The following is an 18,106-nucleotide window of genomic DNA, read 5'->3' as shown; positions in this document are numbered from 1 at the left end:
GATTCTCTTTATCTTGTCCTTAAGGTCATTTTCATATATATATATATATATATATATATATATATATATATATATGAGCCTTACCCTGTGAAAAGCCATTTGCTGATTTGTTCTGAGTTCACTGGGAGTGTCAGGGGCAAGATCACAGCTGGTTCATGGTCCTGTGACAAGAATCAAGCTAAGATTTATGTAATCATTGATAGGTACAAGGAGATCTAAATGCTAACCTGTCTTCCATCTCTAAATCACTGCAGGATAATGGATCAGTTAATTACCCTTTCAGTGTCTCAGCTTGAAGATGGAGGTATTAATAGCTACCTTCCTACCTGCTGAACATTTTAAGGCAATTAAGTGAGACAGTGGAACATAAATACATTGAAAAAGCATAGAGTAGGCTATAACAAATTGTCCCTGACTTGCTATAAGACATCTCGTCATTCTTTAAGTCTTATGCCCGGGTTACGTCACTCTTCTCCTCCCACATGCACAGTGCTCTAAAGTGTTCCTCCCCTCCAGGGCCTGAAAGAGAAGTTGAGCCAATGCCGGCAAATAAAATCAGGTAAGGTGCTAGACTGATGCAACAGTATTCTAACTGGCCCTCTTAATTTACCCATCCTCATCCATCTTAGCTCACGTTTTCATTTCAGCTGGGTTAATTTTTCATTTTACAAGGAAAAAATTCATTTTATGAATATGGGTCTTTATAAGGCCCTTCAAATCTTACCCCTTTGGTAAATGTCTAACCTTCTTTCCTGGAGGAATGAGCCTGACCCAGATCCAAGCAGTAATTTACAAAACCCTGGGAGTTTGGGTGACTGTGGGTGGTGACTATTGAGTAGAGGGTGTGTCTACGGGTGTGGGAGTAGCTCCAAAGCAGCTGAAACAAGACCCCAGCTGTTTTAAATGTTCTAGTTTCTTTTTGAAAGTCTATTCTAGCCCAATCTACTCCCAACAGTCTAGAGGAAACTCTACCTTCAGTGCTTAGTCACGCTTAGTGGTGAGCCCCAGGGCAGGGCAATGCCCAGACCAGAAATGCACATCAGCCTAATCTTCAAAGAGAGATCCAGGGAGATAGAGAGAGTAGATTCTTTCCCTCATACAGGAAAACAGTTTTGAGATTTGAGCACTGAATTATTTGAAGTCAAAATAGAAGTACTAATACGATGGGCAAATTTTCAGTGACCATGTTTTCTAAACATGAAGCAACTAAGCTGTACCAGGCTTGTAAGAGGAATGCTTTCCTTCCATGAACACTTAAGAAGTGAGTGGTTCTGTTGTGGCCACAAAATGGCAGGGGGGAAATCAGAGCTGTTGGTTGTATGGCTAGAGTGAAACCAAGGACCAGGGCTCCCATAGCCAATTAGGCACACAGCTACCATCGCATGCTGAGGGTGTAATGCAGGGAATCCTGAATAGCTACAAACCGATCATAAGCCATGATCCCAAGAGGAAACAGTCAGCACTGCCCAGGAAGACAAAGAAAACATCTATGTGCCACAGTCAGTGAAAGAGATGGGTATTCTCCATCTCTTTACAAGACTATGTGCTCTGCCTAAATGAAAACCTACCCAGGTTGTGAAAAACTTATTCACTTGTTTATCCATTCAACAAACATTTATTGGTCACCATACGACGCATTAGAGGGGAAGGAATAAGATATAGCCCTTATCCAGCCAAAGAGCTTATATCTATGATAAATACGACATTCATAAACAAATTATCACACAAATAGAATAAAAGTTTGTTTTAGAAAGGTATACAAGATATTGTGCTTGATACTTTCTCTACCATTTGCAAGAACGTGGCCATTGTCCAATTGTCATGGGGGAAGAATTTTTATAAACTTTCCAAAGCGAGATGTCCATATTGATCCTGTTTCTAAAACTGCTGTACTTCTCTTGGTTCTTGGCTAAAAACACAGAGTTTATTTTTTTTTCAATATATGAAATTTATTGTCAAATTGGTTTCCATACAACACCCAGTGCTCATCCCAAAAGGTGCCCTCCTCAATACCCATCACCCACCCTCCCCTCCCTCCCACCCCCCATCAACCCTCAGTTTGTTCTCAGTTTTTAACAGTCTCTTATGCTTTGGCTCTCTCCCACTCTAACCTCTTTTTTTTTTTTTTTCTTCCCCTCCCCCATGGGTTTCTGTTAAGTTTCTCAGGATCCACATAAGAGTGAAACCATATGGTATCTGTCTTTCTCTGTATGGCTTATTTCACTTAGCATCACACTCTCCAGTTCCATCCACGTTGCTACAAAAGGCCATATTTCATTCTTTCTCATTGCCACGTAGTATTCCATTGTGTATATAAACCACAATTTCTTTATCCATTCATCAGTTGATGGACATTTAGGCTCTTTCCACAATTTGGCTCTTGTTGAGAGTGCTGCTATAAACATTGGGGTACAAGTGCCCCTATGCATCAGTGCTCCTGTATCCCTTGGGTAAATTCCTAGCAGTGCTATTGCTGGGTCATAGGGTAGGTCTATTTTTAATTTTCTGAGGAACCTCCACACTGCTTTCCAGAGCGGCTGCACCAATTTGCATTCCCACCAACAGTGCAAGAGGGTCCCCGTTTCTCCACATCCTCTCCAGCATCTATAGTCTCCTGATTTGTTCATTTTGGCCACTCTGACTGGCGTGAGGTGATATCTGAGTGTGGTTTTGATTTGTATTTCCCTGATAAGGAGCGACGTTGAACATCTTTTCATGTGCCTGTTGGCCATCTGGATGTCTTCTTTAGAGAAGTGTCTATTCATGTAAAAACACAGAGTTTATAAAAGGCACGGGGGTGTACAGTTGAGGGCCAGTGCACTAAGAGGCTGAGTTTTTTCCGCAACCACAAACCAGTGATGGAGCCACCATGCTTATTGCTACCGAATGGGCACACGCTGACCTCTTTTTCTATCTAGGAAGATAACCCTTTAGAGAACAATGGAGCATCCTTTATATGGGACAATGTGATCCCAATGTATTTTGTAGGACTTGGACTCAAGATCATAATGACTTCACATTTGATGGCCAGCATATTCTTGCTAGGCGACATGTATGTTCAGAGGCTCAGGGGTTATTAATTCAGCTGCTTCTTGCAAAACAAAAGTGAAGTCAAAGTCCTGAGCCCAGATGCCACATGGGGCAAACTAACTCGGCTCTTATTCATAGTGATAAGTTTTATAGTTAACCTGAGCCAAGTCTTTAAAATGTGAGCTGGCAAACACAAACAAGAAGAGAGAGAGAGCGACCCGCCCAGCATAAACCTATCTTCAAGATTATTAAAGCTATAGGTGTTAACCCAGCATCATTACCTTGATTCTAAAGCACAAAGCACTTTCTTTCCTAACATAATTTTTCTTTTGTCCTAGAAAACCTGATGTGCCACTTTTATGGGGGATGAAAACTAAACCATAGAGATCCAGTTCCACTTTCACCCATTTTCACCCATCCTGGAGATACAAATGTTTTTGTAACTTTCCTGCTAATGTATATTGGCAGTCTCATTGGTAATACCACAGTCTTTCTCACTATCTGGGCGGAACCTTCACTCCACATTCCCATGTCTTTCTTTCTGGCTAATCTGGCAGTTCTGGAGATCTTTTACTCTTCCACTTGTTGCCCCTCTCCCTTTGGTCAACCTCCTGACCATGGGGAGAATGCCCATCTCTTTCACTGACTGTGGCACATAGGTGTTCTCCTTTGTCTTCCTGGGCAGTGCTGACTGTTTCCTCTTGGGGATCATGGCTTATGATCGGTTTGTAGCTGTTCAGGATTCCCTGCATTACACCCTCAGCATGCGATGGTAGCTGTGTGCCTAATTGGCTGTGGGAGCCCTGGTCCTTGGTTTCACTCTAGCCATACAACCAACAGCTCTGATTTCCCCCCTGCCATTTTGTGGCCACAACAGAATCACTCACTTCTACTGTGATGTACTCCGATCATACAGTTGGCCTGTGGAGACACTCGAATACAAGAAGCCATGATCTTCATTGTCAGTGTCATCATCCTTACCATTCCCTGTTCCCTGATCTGCATCTCATACATCTTCATTGTGGGTGCCATTTTGAAGATCTGCTCTGCAGAGGGATAGTGCAAGGCCTTCTCCACCTTTTCCTCTCATCTGACCATGGCTCTCCTCCAGTATGGCTCCTGTAGCCTTATGTATTTATGCCCCAGCTCTAGCTATAACCCAGAAATGGGTGTCTGTTGTCTACACCTTTGTCACCCCTGTCTTGAATGCCTTGATCTATAGTAGGAGGAACAAGTTGCTGAAAGGCACTAAGTAGTGAAAAGACATTTACTGAACTAGGAAATGCGGGAGTTTCTGGGCTCATATAAACAACAGGAAATAATTATTCAGAAAACGATAAACTCGGGGACTAGATGACTAAACATTTGGGGAACTGATTTACCTACTTCCTCAGGACCCAGTTCCTTTTCCTAGCTCCCAACTATAGTGTAAGTTGGTGAAAGTAAGACATTATCATTTAAATAAGAGAGAGTAGTTTTTTTGTTTTGTTTTGTTTTGTTTTGTTCACTGGTCCATCCCCAGTGCCTAAAACAGCTAAAGTAGATACTCAGTACATATTTATTGAACTGGTGAATTCCTTCAAGTGATGGCAAAAATATTCTTAGTTCTTTGTTATTACCTGCACAAAGCTATATACTGAGATTTGCGTATACCAGCATTCCATAAATACTTGTAGAATAACAGAGGTTGCCTCTAAAAACACTAATAATTCTTCAAGTTTCCACTCATAAAGTCTTATTTTTCTCCTTTCTATTGTCTGAGTGTTGAGAAAAATTTTTTTGAAGTTTATTTATTTATTTTGAGAGAGTGTGAGCACGGGTGGGGGAAGGGCAGAAAGAGAAAATCCCAAGCAGGCTCTGTACTGTCAGTGCAGGGCTCAAACTCACGAACCCTGAGATCATGACTGAGCCAAAATTAAGAGTCCAGATGTGTAACCGGCTGAGCCACCCAGGCATCCCTCGGGTAATGTTTATTGTGAGACTCATCAGTGTTGAGAAGTTATAAAAATAGAATACATAAATATCTGGAATGTATTGTCATTTTAAAAAGTATAATTGGTGATATTTCAAAATTACAAATAATATCTTCACCCCATTCAGAATGGGAAATTTCAAGAAGGGGCCAAGGCACTAATGGTGATTTGGCAGAACTGGTAGGAGAACTTCTTTTCTCTGTTCTTACCAGTCTGTCTTGTTATGGTTCTACTTTTTTGTTTGTTTGTTTATTTATGTTTTGAGAGAGAGAGAGAGAGAAAGAGAGAGAGAGAATGACCAGGGGAGGAGCAGAGAGAGAGGGAGACAGAGAATCCCAAGCAGGTTCTGCTCGATCAGTGCAGAACCCGACACGGGGCTCCAACTCACAAACCGTGAGATCATGACCTGAGCCAAAATCAAGAGTTGGATGCTTAACCTACTGAGCCACCCAGGCACCCCATTATGGTTCTACTTTTAAAATTACATGTTTCCATTTTTAAATATAATACACATCCATTTTATAAAAATTGAAAAACATATAAAAGTAGAAAAAGTTAAAAATCATTTCTAGTGCCACCAATTAAAAGAAACGTGAGAGAGGGGGAGACACAAAACGGAAGCAGGCTCCAGGGTCTGAGCTGTCAGTACAGAGCCTGATGTGGTGCTAGAACTCATGAACCATGAGATCAGAACCTGAGCAGAAGTCAGACGCTTAACTGACTGAGCCACCCAGGTGCCCCTTCCTATTGTCAATTGGTAGTTTTACAATTAATCTTGTTTATATTTATTTTTAAAAAAAATTTTTTTTTCAACGTTTTTTATTTATTTTTGGGACAGAGAGAGACAAAGCATGAACGGGGGAGGGGCAGAGAGAGAGGGAGACACAGAATCGGAAACAGGCTCCAGGCTCTGAGCCATCAGCCCAGAGCCCGACGCGGGGCTCGAACTCACGGACCGCGAGATCGTGACCTGGCTGAAGTCGGACGCTTAACCGACTGCGCCACCCAGGCGCCCAAATCTTGTTTATATTTATTAATTAAATTGACCTTTTTATATATTTTATATCTATTTAAATTTTTGTGGGTTTTCTAAGATGCTTAAAGAATTTTAAGATCCTTTTTAAAGAAAACTCTTCTATTTTTTTAAGTTTATTTATTTACTTTGAGAGAGAGAGAGCACAATTAGGGGACAGGCAGAGAGAGGGAGACAGAGAATTCTAAGCAGGCTCCACACTGTCAGCACAGAGCCCAACGTGGGGCACGAACCCATGAACCATGAGATTATGACCTGAGCCAGTGTAGGATACTTAACCGACTGAGCCACCCAGACCCCTAAGATCTATTTCTTAGTCTTTGTGCTTTATGTCAATGCTTTCCCTATAATATGTGAAAGTAATACAATATTTTGAAAGTTTATTAATGATTTTATATGTATATTATGTGTACTCTTTACATACATACTATATATGTATACATGTTATTATAAAATTCAGTATTCAGATTTGTGATTTTTCCACTTTTTTAGTAAATAAATTCTGAAATTCTATCCTGAAATCATACAAATATTCACCCATATTTTGTCCTTGCTGCTTTATGTTTAAAATTTTACATTACAAAAAAAATAAAAATAAAAATAAAACTCTCAACAACTGGTTGAAAGCTGAATAAAAATAAATAAAATTTATTTATAATAAAATTAGAATAAATAAAATAAAATAAATAATACATAAATAAAAATAAAATATAAAAAATAAAATAAAATTTTACATAGAACTTATTTATCATTGTGGAATGTATGCTGTTGTATGCTGTGCTATAAGGCTTTAACTTTTATCTCAAAATAAATAACCAATTGCTTCAGTGTAATTCAAATCATGTTTCCTTAACCCAGTGAATTATTATCTTTATCACATAGTAAACACACATGTATGTTCTTTTTCTCAGCCACTTACTCTGTTCCATAAATTAGTCTGTGTATTCCTGTACTGATACTACCTTATTTGTACCACTGGTATTTTATGATCATTTACATAATAACATTAGAATCTGTTTATCTTTCCAGAAATTTGCTATAATTAAAAGGTTTGGAGTTTACCTTCAAACAGGTTGTGGTGGTTTCGAAAAACATCCACCAGTTCTTTGATATTCTTTCTTTATAAAGTGGATGGTATTCTTTTGGGTTTTCTTTTCCTATTGAGATAGAATAATTATTATGTTAAACACATAATCCACCTCTTCCATCAAAATTGTCCCATCTTAACTGTCAGCTCATAGGTGAGGGAAGCAAGTGGGCCTGAGTTCTTTTTATAGTTTATTTATTTGTTTCATGGGGGTGGGGGGCGGGGAGTGGTACAGAGAGAAGGAGAGAGACTCCCAAACAGGCTTTGTGCCGTCAGCAGCACAGCCGGGTAAAGGGCTCAATCCCACGAACCATGAGATCATGGCCTGAGGTGAAATCAAGAGTCAGATGCTTAACTGACTGAGCCACCCACCCAGGCACCCAAAGTATGCCTGAGTTCTTAAACATCATTGAATTTTACATCAGCCTTGTGTATAATTAATAAAATGCCTCAAGACTTTTGTTTTTCATTTTTTTATGGTTATTTATTTTTGAGAATAAAGACTGAGCATGAGTGGGGAAAGGGCAGAGAGAGAGAGGGAGACACAGAATCCGAAGCAGGCTCCAAGCTCTGAGCTGTCAGCATAGAGCCTGACGTGGGGCTCAAACCCATGAACTGTGAGATCATGACCTGAGCCGAACTCAGATGCTTAACCGACGGAGCCACCCAGGTGCCCCCAAAACCTTTTTTTTTTAATGTTTATTTTTGAAAGAGAGAGAGAGAGAGAGCACGAACAGAGGAGGGGCAGAGAGAGAGGGGGACAGAGGATCCAAAGCAGGTTCTGTGCTGACAGCAGACAGCCCGATGCAAGGCTCGAACTCACAACCTGGAGATCATGACCTGAGCTGAAGTCAGATGCTCAACCAACTGAGCCATCCAGGCGCCCCCTAATGCCTCAAGACTTAATGATGTTCATGGAATTTGACTAATTTTTATACTTTGTTGAACAAACCTCTCTCCCTTTTGCAAGGTTTGCCCAAAGGAAGATACAGCCAAGGTCCCTCCAGTACAGCAGTCTCAGGGAACAGCCTGAATCTTTTTCCCAATGGCCCCAGGAAAAGGCCAGAAACCAGAACCTCACTTATCCTCTCTCACTTAGATATGGGGAAATACGGAAGTCCAGCTAATGCCAGAAGCTGACTCCCAGTGAGCCTTAGGCGTACCAGGGAACACCAAGGTATTGGATAGGGAGTTGGGCTGTAGAGGCTTTTTAAGCTTTCACAGGGTTTCCTCTCTTCCTCCCTACCCTCCCTTAGTCCTCTTCCACCCTGCCCCCATTCCTTAGCACCAGCTGGGCAAGGATGGGCAAGGATATATTCTGTAAATGGGCAAGGATATATTCTGAATGGGATGTTGCCATCCAACCCTGTTCTGGTGACCCTACGAGAACTACAAGAAACCAAGGCAAGGGGATTATAAAGGGTACTTGAAGACCTTCAAGGTATAATGTGTGAAGACATCTCCTATGAACCAATAGCTAGAGTCAATTTTTCACTTTGTCAATTCATTCATTCATTCATTCATTCATTCATTTTGACAGAGAGAGACAGCACAAACAGAGGAGGAACAAAGAGAGAGGAAGAGAGAGAACCCCAAGCAGGCACCGCATTGTCTGCACAGAGCCTGATGTGGGGCTCGAACCCACGAACCGTGAGATCATGACCTGAGCCGAAACCAAGAGTCGGACACTTAACCGACTGAGTCACCCAGGGGCCCTACGAATCCTTTTCTTTATATTGGTTTATGATTGAAAGAACTCAGAATGTTTGAACAATTACTATTAAGTGCTGAAGTAAATGATGTGGTAAAAATAAAATGCTGAATGGGAAATACATCGTTTCTGCCTTCTGTCACTTATTCTCGCTAAGGGCCCAGGAAGGAGGGACTCATCATCCCTTTCCTGAGCTGTGTACATAAATGACAAGGGGAATAGTTGCCCGTGCCCCCGTCCCTGGCCTGCAATGCTCAAAGAATCAAAAGAAAACGATGGAAGCAACTGTAAGCTCACATCTCTTAGCACATCAGTAACAGACAAATGTGCAAGAAAACGGACTTTCTGCTTTTATCTTCCAATGCCATGGTCTACCCCAGAACGCTACCATATTTCCCCATCTCTACATGGCAGCCAATCACTACTACCTGAGGGATATGCCTACAACACATCCTTAGTGTCAAGACCTGGTCAGCATTAAGCTGTCCCCCGCCCCCTGCCCCGACTGCCACCGGGGGGGGGGGGGGGGGACCCACGGCAGGAGGGTGGGTCTGCGCTTTCTCTCTCATTCTTGATACTTCTTTTAATGATCTTTCATGCTCTCACCTAGTGAAACTTCCTATTTTTCACCTTTCAGCAGTATATGACATACTTAAATGTTAATGTTTTCTCATTATGCTACCCCAAAACCATTTTAGATAACTCCAATGGTTCACACATACCACATGGGGTAGGCTGTAAAATGCCCCGTCTCCCCCTGAGATGTCCATGTCCTGATGCCCAGAACCTGTGAATCTGACTTTATGCGGTAAAGGGGATTTTGCAGATGGGGACATTATCCTGGATTATCCAGGCACCCCCACTGTTATCATGGAGTCTTTGTAAGAGGGAAGCAGGAGGGTGGGAGAGAAAAACGTAACAACAGACGGAGAGGGTGTGAGGGAGAGTCTGAAAGACGCTCGGCTGCCAGCTTTGAAAACGGAAGACAGGCAACAAGCCAAGGAATGCAAACAACGTCTAGAAGCTGAAAACAGTAAACAGATTCTCTCCTAACACTCCAGAAGGAATATAGTACTGCAAGTTTGTGGGCTACATGAACAATGACCCTCTGGGCAGCCCATGACTTTCTCCTTCTCTACGAGACACTTTCCAAGCACTCAGGTTTAATGTCTTAAAGCCATGGTTCTCAAAGTAGAACCAGTGGCATCAGCATCACCTGGGAACTTGCTATAAATTCTCCAGTCCTACTTCAGACCTACTGGATCAGAAACTTTGGGGATGAGGCCCAGCAGTCGGCGTTTTTTAACAAGCCCTCTTCGGGACGTGGCGAACCACTGATTTAGAGTTGTGCGTTACTTAATGAAAATTGAAACCATCTAAAACTAGTCTCACAAGAAAGTAAACTTTGTTTTGCCATAATTTTTTTAAAAAGAATATATAGAGCCTATAAATACCACAATGGGTCATTTGTAGCTTTTGGAGAGAGGACAGATAATGCTAAAGAAAACTCTGTGGCTTTGTCTAATTGATGTCCTCTCTCTCCTGTCAAAGCCTCTTGTACCCACCTAGCATGCAAGAGAGACTTCTCTTTCATCCACTTATGGGATACTCTCTAGAGGCATCACACCTTATTTCTGAAGAATCACTTGTGAAAGGAACTTGTACCCCTCCCATCTTAACAATGGATCTAGGGGCACCTGGGTGGCTCAGCCAGTTAAGTGTCCAATTTCAGCTCATGATGTCACAATTTGTGAGTTCGAGCCCCACATTGGGCTCTTGCTGATGGCTCAGACCCTGGAGCCAGCTTCAAATTCTGGGTCTCCCTCTCTTTCTGCCCCTCCCCCACTCATATTCTCTCTCTCTCTCTCTCTCTCTCTCTCTCTCTCTCAAAAATAAAAACATTAAAACAATTTTTTATTTAAAAAAAATAATGGATTACACAACTAAAAAAATTGCATTATTCCCTTAAAGGAACTCTCATTAATCCCCCTCACAAATAGGTGTTATGTGAGGGGAAAAAATGGGTAATTTTGGTGATCATCTCAGTGACACCTTGTCTTCTGTTTCTTTAATTACTGCTTATTTTTCTACTTTCTTTGAGCTTACCCGATTCATTTATATTCAGGCTTTCCTACTTTCTTATATAAACTGCTTTAGCTATATCCTGAAAGTCATGATAAGCTATATGTTTATCATTAAGTTCTAAATATTTTCTGCTTGTCATATTTTCTTAAGTAGTGAATGAATGAGAGGTATATTTTTAATTTTTTTGAGTCTATTTTGAGAGAGAGCGAGGATCCTAAGCAGGCTCTGCACTGTCAGCACAGAGCCCCATGCAGGCTCGAACTCAAGAACTGTGAGATCATGACCTGAACCAAAATCAAGAGTCAGATGTTTAACCGACTGAGCCACCCACGCGCCCCGAGGTGTATTATTTTTAACGTCTGATTTTTTTTTCAAGTTTATTTATTTTGAAAGAGACAGAGAGAATGTGAGCATGGGCGAGGCAGAGAAAGAGGGACAATCTCAAGCAAGCTCAACGCTGTCAGCGCAGAGCCCATGTGGGGGCTTGAACTCATGAAATGGAAACTGTGAGCTCCTGACCTGTGCGTAAATCGAGTCAGATGCTGAGCCACCCCCGTGCCCCTTGATGTCTGATTTCTAACATAATGATCAGAAAACATGATCTGCATCGTCAAGGATCAGCCAACGTTTTCCGTAAAGAGCCAGTTAGTAAACCATGCAGGCTTTGCGGGCCAAATGGGTCTCCACTGTAAGTACTCATCTCTGCCTTTGTTGCCCTAAAGCAACCAAAGACAGTATGTAAATAAATGAAAGTGACTATTCCAACAAAACTTTACTTAAAACAGTAGATAACTGGCCTGGTTCAGCCAAGAGAGTCATTTCCAACCCCTGGTCTATATAGTACCAATTCCTTTTGGTCACCGTTAAGACTTGCCGTTACCTAGTACTGTGTTGTAGCAATGTTCAGTGCGTGCTTGAAACCCACTTATCATCCTATCCTCCGTCTGCTCCTTTTCCTTAAGGTTCAGGCCTGGCCCATGTAAGCATTTGCTTTTGTTAAATTATCACGGTGATTCAGACACCGGGTTTTTGGAATCAGAGAGACCCCAGCTGCCAGCTTTGCCACTTGCCATTGGGTGATTTGGGGCAAATTATTTAACATCTCTAATCCTCAAGTTCCTCACCTGTAAGATAGAGAAAATAATAATAATTAATAATAAATACCTCATGGGGTTGGCATAGGAAGGATTTAACGAGATAATCCATATATGGCACCTAGCAGAGTGCCAGATTTCAATCATTATCAGTAGCATTAACATCATCATGCCATTGAACCACTATCGAGTGGGGTAGGTATCATTAAACCCATTTTACAAAGAAATTAAAGCTCAAAGATGTTTAGGTAACTTGCCCTAAATCTGATAGCCAGTGAGTGACAAAGCACCGATTCCCACCCAGAGCTTCTTGTCTCCAAATCCAAAGCATCCAGGACTCAGGCTCTGATTAATCCAATCACCCTAACAAGTGAGGAATTAATTGACCGAATGCCATTCCTTAGGCGAGGCTGCATTTTTAGACACGCGGAGAAAGGAGTTGCGGAATGCACAGGGATTAATTCTTCGCGGTTCAAGTTTAGTCCTTACGGGAAACGAGAGAGTTCCGCGAGCTCAACGGGTCAACGGGCGGACCGACAGGGCCCGGGCGGTGCCAGCAGAGGCGGCAAGCCACCAGACTCCGGGAACCAGGGTGTCGCGGCTTATGATCTGGACAAAACTCCTTTTTGGGCTCGATCCGCGCAGGAGGTGGTGTCCCTCGGCGGCGCAGCCGGGCTGGCGCTCCTCGGCCCCGGTGACCTTGCTACCCACGGCCCCGCTGCCCTTTCTGGCTCCCCCGTTCCACGTGCCCGGGGCGCCTGGCGCCTAAAAATATCACCCCGGTTCAACCTCCCGGTACATGCCTTCGCTTTTTAAAAACCGGCCGCCGTCATCACCTCGAGACTCATAAATCACAGCCCTGACCTGCTGTGGAGGCAGCGGGTGACGGGGCCCTCAAAGCAGCGACGAATTCGGCCCCCTTCGATGACCCGGGCTTTTCGGTCTTTTCCCCCTCCGCTCCGCGCACAGGGCATATCGCGAGGACCGCCCGCCCCACCCTAGCCCCGAAGATCGTGCTGGTCGTTAGAAAAACAGCCCGGGAACCTCCATTTCTCCCAGCTCGGGCTAAACCGGGGACTCTTCAAAGCCATATCCTGTGACAATCACAGGGGTTTTCTCCGCCCCGTCGGTGACGGAAAACTCGTGACTCGGACCTGAGCGCGGGGCGGGCAGAAAGCAGCCGGGGGCGGAGCTGCGAGCCCGGCTCGCGAGGAAGCCCCCGACGGGCGGCGCGTGCGCAGTCGCTCTCCACGGGACCTCCTTCCCGCCGCTGAGACTAGGAAGCGGGACGCCAAATCTGTCCCCGCGCAGCCGCCGCGCCGGGCGCCGAGCGGGGCGGCCGGCCTCCCCGAGGCGCGCCTGTGCACGTTCCCACGCACGCTCCGGCGTACGGCGGCGGCCAGGGGTCGCGAGCCGGTGGAGGACCCGCGCGCGGAGGAGCCCGGCGAGTCAGCGCCTCTTCCCTCCCTCCCCCACTCCCCTCCCCGCTCCCTCCCCCCCTCCCCAAGAATGTTCCGCTACGAGGTGAGCTCTTGCGACCGGAAGTAACCCCTCCCTCCCTCCTGCGCCCCTTTTCGTCTCTCACCCCCTGCGCGTCCGTCCCGCGCCCCTGGAGGAGGAGGGGGCTGGCGGCGGGACCGCCGGGACCCAGTAGAGCGCTTGGGGCCTGGGGTCGCGGGTTTAATCCGAGGGTGGTGAGCAGGCTCCAGGGGGCGGGACTGTCCTATCAGTTGCCGCCGGGAGAGTTGGCCTCTGTTTTGGGGTGGCGAGGGCCCGTTAAGTACCGTATCCAGACCATTCCCCAACCCCCACCCCGGGAGGAGCCGCGGAGGGGAGAGCGTCGCACCCACCGGCTTGAGGAAGAGTCTCCCGGGAAAGCCTAGAAACACGTTTCCCGCCCTGAACCCGGAACCACCTCCCCTCCAGTTACATACCCGTGCGCACTGGCAACCAGCGGGTCAGGGGGTGCCCGGACTTGCCCTTTTCTGGGGCCGAAGACTGTTTACCAAAGAGGGCTCCCCGAGTTGGGAGGGGGCGTGTCCAGCAGAAGTTCCTTCTGGGCGAGTGGGGGGAGACGTGGGTTTGGTGACCATCCCGGGAATGTAGCGACAGTCAAGTTAGCGACAGTCTAACCCGACCGCTAACTCACTGTATGACCTTGAGCAACTCCCAGTCTCTGGACATAAAGTTTCTAGATTTGTAGACTGAAAGGGCTGCTCTAGGTGATCCCTGAGAGCCTCTGCAATTGAAAAAAGCAGTGATTTGGCTAAGTGGATCTTTGTGATTTTGAAGGGCGTGCAGCTGGGAGTTGCTTGTGACGTGGAGGCAGTTGTATCCCTGCTTTGTGTAAGTTTGGGAGGGTTTAAGATGGGTGGAATGGCCCTTTGGCCTAACCTTTCCTTCGGGGACAGCCTAGCGAAGAAGTAGCCTGGCAAGGTATGTCACAGACCTGCCTGTTGATAGGTGGTGCTGTGATCCTGAGTCTTTGGACATTGGGGGACACATACACAATAGGAAGGGTTCAAGATGAACTGACTTGATGTAAACATGGAGAGAGATGCTGAGATGCAGGAGGCAGAGTTGTCAAAAGAAAAGAAAACTTGGAAAATAAGTCCGTTGAAAACGGTAGCGGAGGGGGGAAATATTTAAAAGGGAACGGACCTACGTGGTTGTGGGAATATCTAGCACTGTGGAGCAGTCCAGAGTCTTTGCCAAATCTCTGCCCCATTTTATCCTCACTGAGGTGTTGTCCCTTTGTTACCACCTAGAGCCTAACACAGAGCCTGAGACAAATAGGTACTTTAGAGGTCTGTACTGCGTTAACTAGAATATGACTTGCCCAAGTTTGCACCACTTGTACGAATGGAGCCAGAACTTGAACTCACCGTATCACAGCTTTTCCAGAGTTCTCTTGATTGGGGTTGAAAATTTAGCTTTCTGTTTGATCACCAGAGTTTGGGCCTACAGAAAACAGGATGGAAAGTGAACAGAAAACCTTAAAAGGGCATAATGAAATATGGTTGCAAATTTGAGTGAATAATGGGAAACCTGATACTTAATGTTGAAAAATATTTCTAAAACTCAAGCAAAATAATAATAAAGTGTGCATCTTCAGCGGTCATTACTACTCTAACCAGTGATGTGAAGAAAGTTGGGGGCCTAATTCCTTAGTTATGCGAAGAAATACCGTTACTAGATTCTTGATGGAGAAACGGAGTGTTTGGGCCAAGAGAAACTGAAAGAAGATGCTGACATCTTCCAATGTCAAGGAAATTGGGCGTAGAAAAAATGCTGTCTCTACAAGAGGTCATAATGAAGCTATTCTGATGATGGGGAAGATAAAATGAACATTTTTTTTTCAATGACTTTTTCACATTGTTACTCATGCGTGTGAATTTCATGAATAGTTAATCTCTTCTCTTTTTTTAGTCTTTAGAGGATTGTCCTCTGGACGAAGATGAAGATGCCTTTCAGGGCTTGGGAGAGGAAGATGAAGAGATTGATCAATTCAATGATGATACGTTTGGGTCAGGTGCAGTTGGTAAGTGACATGTTCTTAGAATGTCATCTTGGTCTCTTGCTCTTTTCAAATGTTCTCTTTTAAGTGCTTTATCCTAGTAGGAGTAACTGCCTTCACAAATTGGGCAAAATATTGCATTCTCGGTCTCAGAATAGTTCAGTCCTCACTGGAAGCATCTACCCCACTCCCTGGGCCTCTTTTTTTTTCCTCATATATAAAACCAGATGTTCTCTGAGCCCTGTCCCTTCCGGCTACATTACCTGTAGCTGTAGATTGGATGCTAAAAGGAATGCAAATGGTTAGACAAGTAGGCATTTTCTGAAGATTTAAAATAATCCTAGAAGAAGGAAATTTTTATTTGTGGAACATGTACCTTTTGGAAAACCAGTTAACTAAGAGAAAACTTGGACTTGAGTGTGTATGTTTTAAAATTCATGGGGCTCCTGGGTGGCTCAGCAGTTAGGCGTCCAACTCTTGATTTCAGCTCAGGTCATGATCTCACGTTTCGTGGGTTCAAGCCCTGCATCAGTCTCTGTGCTGGCAGTGTGGAGCCTGCTTGGGATTTTTTCTCTCTCTCTTTCTCCCGCTCCCCCCCCTCCCCCCCCTTCTCCCTATCCTTCCCCCCCCTTTCTTTCCGCCCCTCCCATGCCTGCTCTCCCTCTCAGAATAAAGAAATAAACTTTAAAAAATAAATACAATGAAATTCAATTAACCAGTGGTATATTGCATGACCCTGCTATTGCCTTATAGTATCTTCAGTAAAATAGGAAGCATTTTATTCCAAGAATTGTGGTGATAGGAAGTCTTCATAAGTTAGAAAAGTGCTGTGCACAGATGAAATTTTCTCATCCCTGGATATGAACATATATTCTAGGAATTGGAAAAGGGTAAAAAACTAAAGAGCCAAACTAAACGTAACATAGCTCAGAGTTATAATTACTAAAATGGGAGACTTAGGGAGCAAGCTTATATGATAAAGTTCGAGAATTAGAGATCCTAGAACAAGTGTACTAATAAAATATACTTAAAAAAATAAATAGGTAAGAGTGCAAATATTTTTACTTTAACTGTTGGTGTTGAAAAGTAGCAATAACAGTGTTTCTGTTGGGATGTGTAACTATATGTGATTTCTTTGGAATCAGCATTTCTGTCTATGCAACAAACATTGTTCAAACTTAAGTAGCAAGAGGAAATTATGCAATAGTGACTAATCTTAAAATGTTGAATATCAAAAACAAATAAGAGATCTTAGAGGTGTGATAATGGTGACTCATTCTGCAGTGACCTAAGTAGCTTGAGTTGATTAAAACTTAGACTATGTTGAATTAACTGGCAAAAATAACAAAGTTTGCTCGTTAGTCGAGGCTTACAGAATTCAGTAGAGATATACAACTGCCACTATCAGGAGCAGCAAGAGAAGTGTCTAAGGTAGAAGCAAGACGGATTACAGAAGGAAACCAAAGACCATTTGGATTATAGCCATAGTTTAGGAGATGAGATCGGCCAAGAGGACAATGTCAAAGATGCTGTTCTCTCTCCATGGAGATCACCTAAGAAGAGAGGTAGGATAAAATTGCAAATGAACTGATGTGAATTGCAAATTGATTTGGAAGTTCCTTTAGTGTATAACCTATAGAACACAATAGAAGTTACTAGCATTGTGTGCTTGTTTCTGGAACTCCTTTTCTCTTAAAGTATTGTACTGATTGTTACCATTTTTCAGCAAATTCGTCACTATTAAATGAAGTTGATGGAATTGACTGACAGATGTTACATTAAGATGAAACAGCATAGTAATAAGCCCTCAGTTTTGAACCCGGACAGAAGAGAAATAATCTTGCCTCTTCTCGTTGACTTCCAGCGTGCTGTGGGCAATCTTTTTCTGCTTCTCCGTTCCTCACAAGTTGAGGGAAATGTTTCCTTAAAAGGACATTGGAGTGTGCAGAACTGTATTTTGTATGATGGAAAAAAAGAAAAGCATACACATGTTGAAAAAGCCCCTAGGGTTACACAGTAAAAGAACAGGTAGTAAAAAGTAAAGGCAGTGAAATAGCAGCATATGGTTAGCCCAGTTTGTACCTGAGGGTATAAGTGATTAAGAAAGACTTTCCTTGTTCATCAAAGTTTATAATGGAGAAGAGATTTCTAGGGGTGCTTGGGTGGCCCAGTCAGTTTAGCATCTGACTGTTGACTTCGGCCCAGGTCATGATCCAACAATTTGTGAGTGCGAACCTCCCCCATCAGGCTCTGTGCTGATGGCACGGAGCCTGCTTGGGATTGTCTCTCTTCGCCCCTCCCCTGCTTGCATGCATGCGTGCTCGCTCACTCTCTCTGTCTCTCAAAATAAACAGTAGAAAAAGAGATTTCCAAATATGAGCCCACTCCTTTAGGAGTATGATATATTTGTATTAAAGTTAAAATCATAATTCTTTATGATATCTTGATATAAATATTACACAGATTTATTTTAAAAAATTGCTAAGTCAACCTGTGATTTGTTTAATACACTTGTACAGGTGGTATAAAGAATTTAAACTAGGAGGGGCGCCTGGGTGGCTCAGTCGGTTAAGCAT

The 18,106-nt window shown here is 43.6% G+C and overlaps 1 protein-coding gene and 1 pseudogene across 1 annotated transcript in view; both read left to right on the top strand.

The window, feature by feature from the left end:
* Positions 1-4,471, top strand: part of LOC115526436 — a 32,542-nt pseudogene extending 28,071 nt beyond the window's left edge.
* Positions 4,472-13,316: 8,845 nt separating this feature from the next.
* The window catches only part of PATL1 (PAT1 homolog 1, processing body mRNA decay factor), a 32,171-nt gene continuing 27,381 nt past the window's right edge, over positions 13,317-18,106 (top strand). The window contains exons 1-2 of the mRNA XM_030331297.1: positions 13,317-13,537; positions 15,443-15,554. Coding sequence (XP_030187157.1) covers positions 13,523-13,537; positions 15,443-15,554 — 127 coding nt within the window. The 5' untranslated portion in view covers positions 13,317-13,522. The remainder of the gene's footprint in view (positions 13,538-15,442; positions 15,555-18,106) is intronic.

The sequence above is a fragment of the Lynx canadensis genome, chromosome D1, assembly GCF_007474595.2.
Source record: "Lynx canadensis isolate LIC74 chromosome D1, mLynCan4.pri.v2, whole genome shotgun sequence".
Taxonomy (NCBI): Eukaryota; Metazoa; Chordata; class Mammalia; order Carnivora; family Felidae; genus Lynx; species Lynx canadensis.
This window is presented reverse-complemented; position numbering and strand designations above follow the sequence as displayed.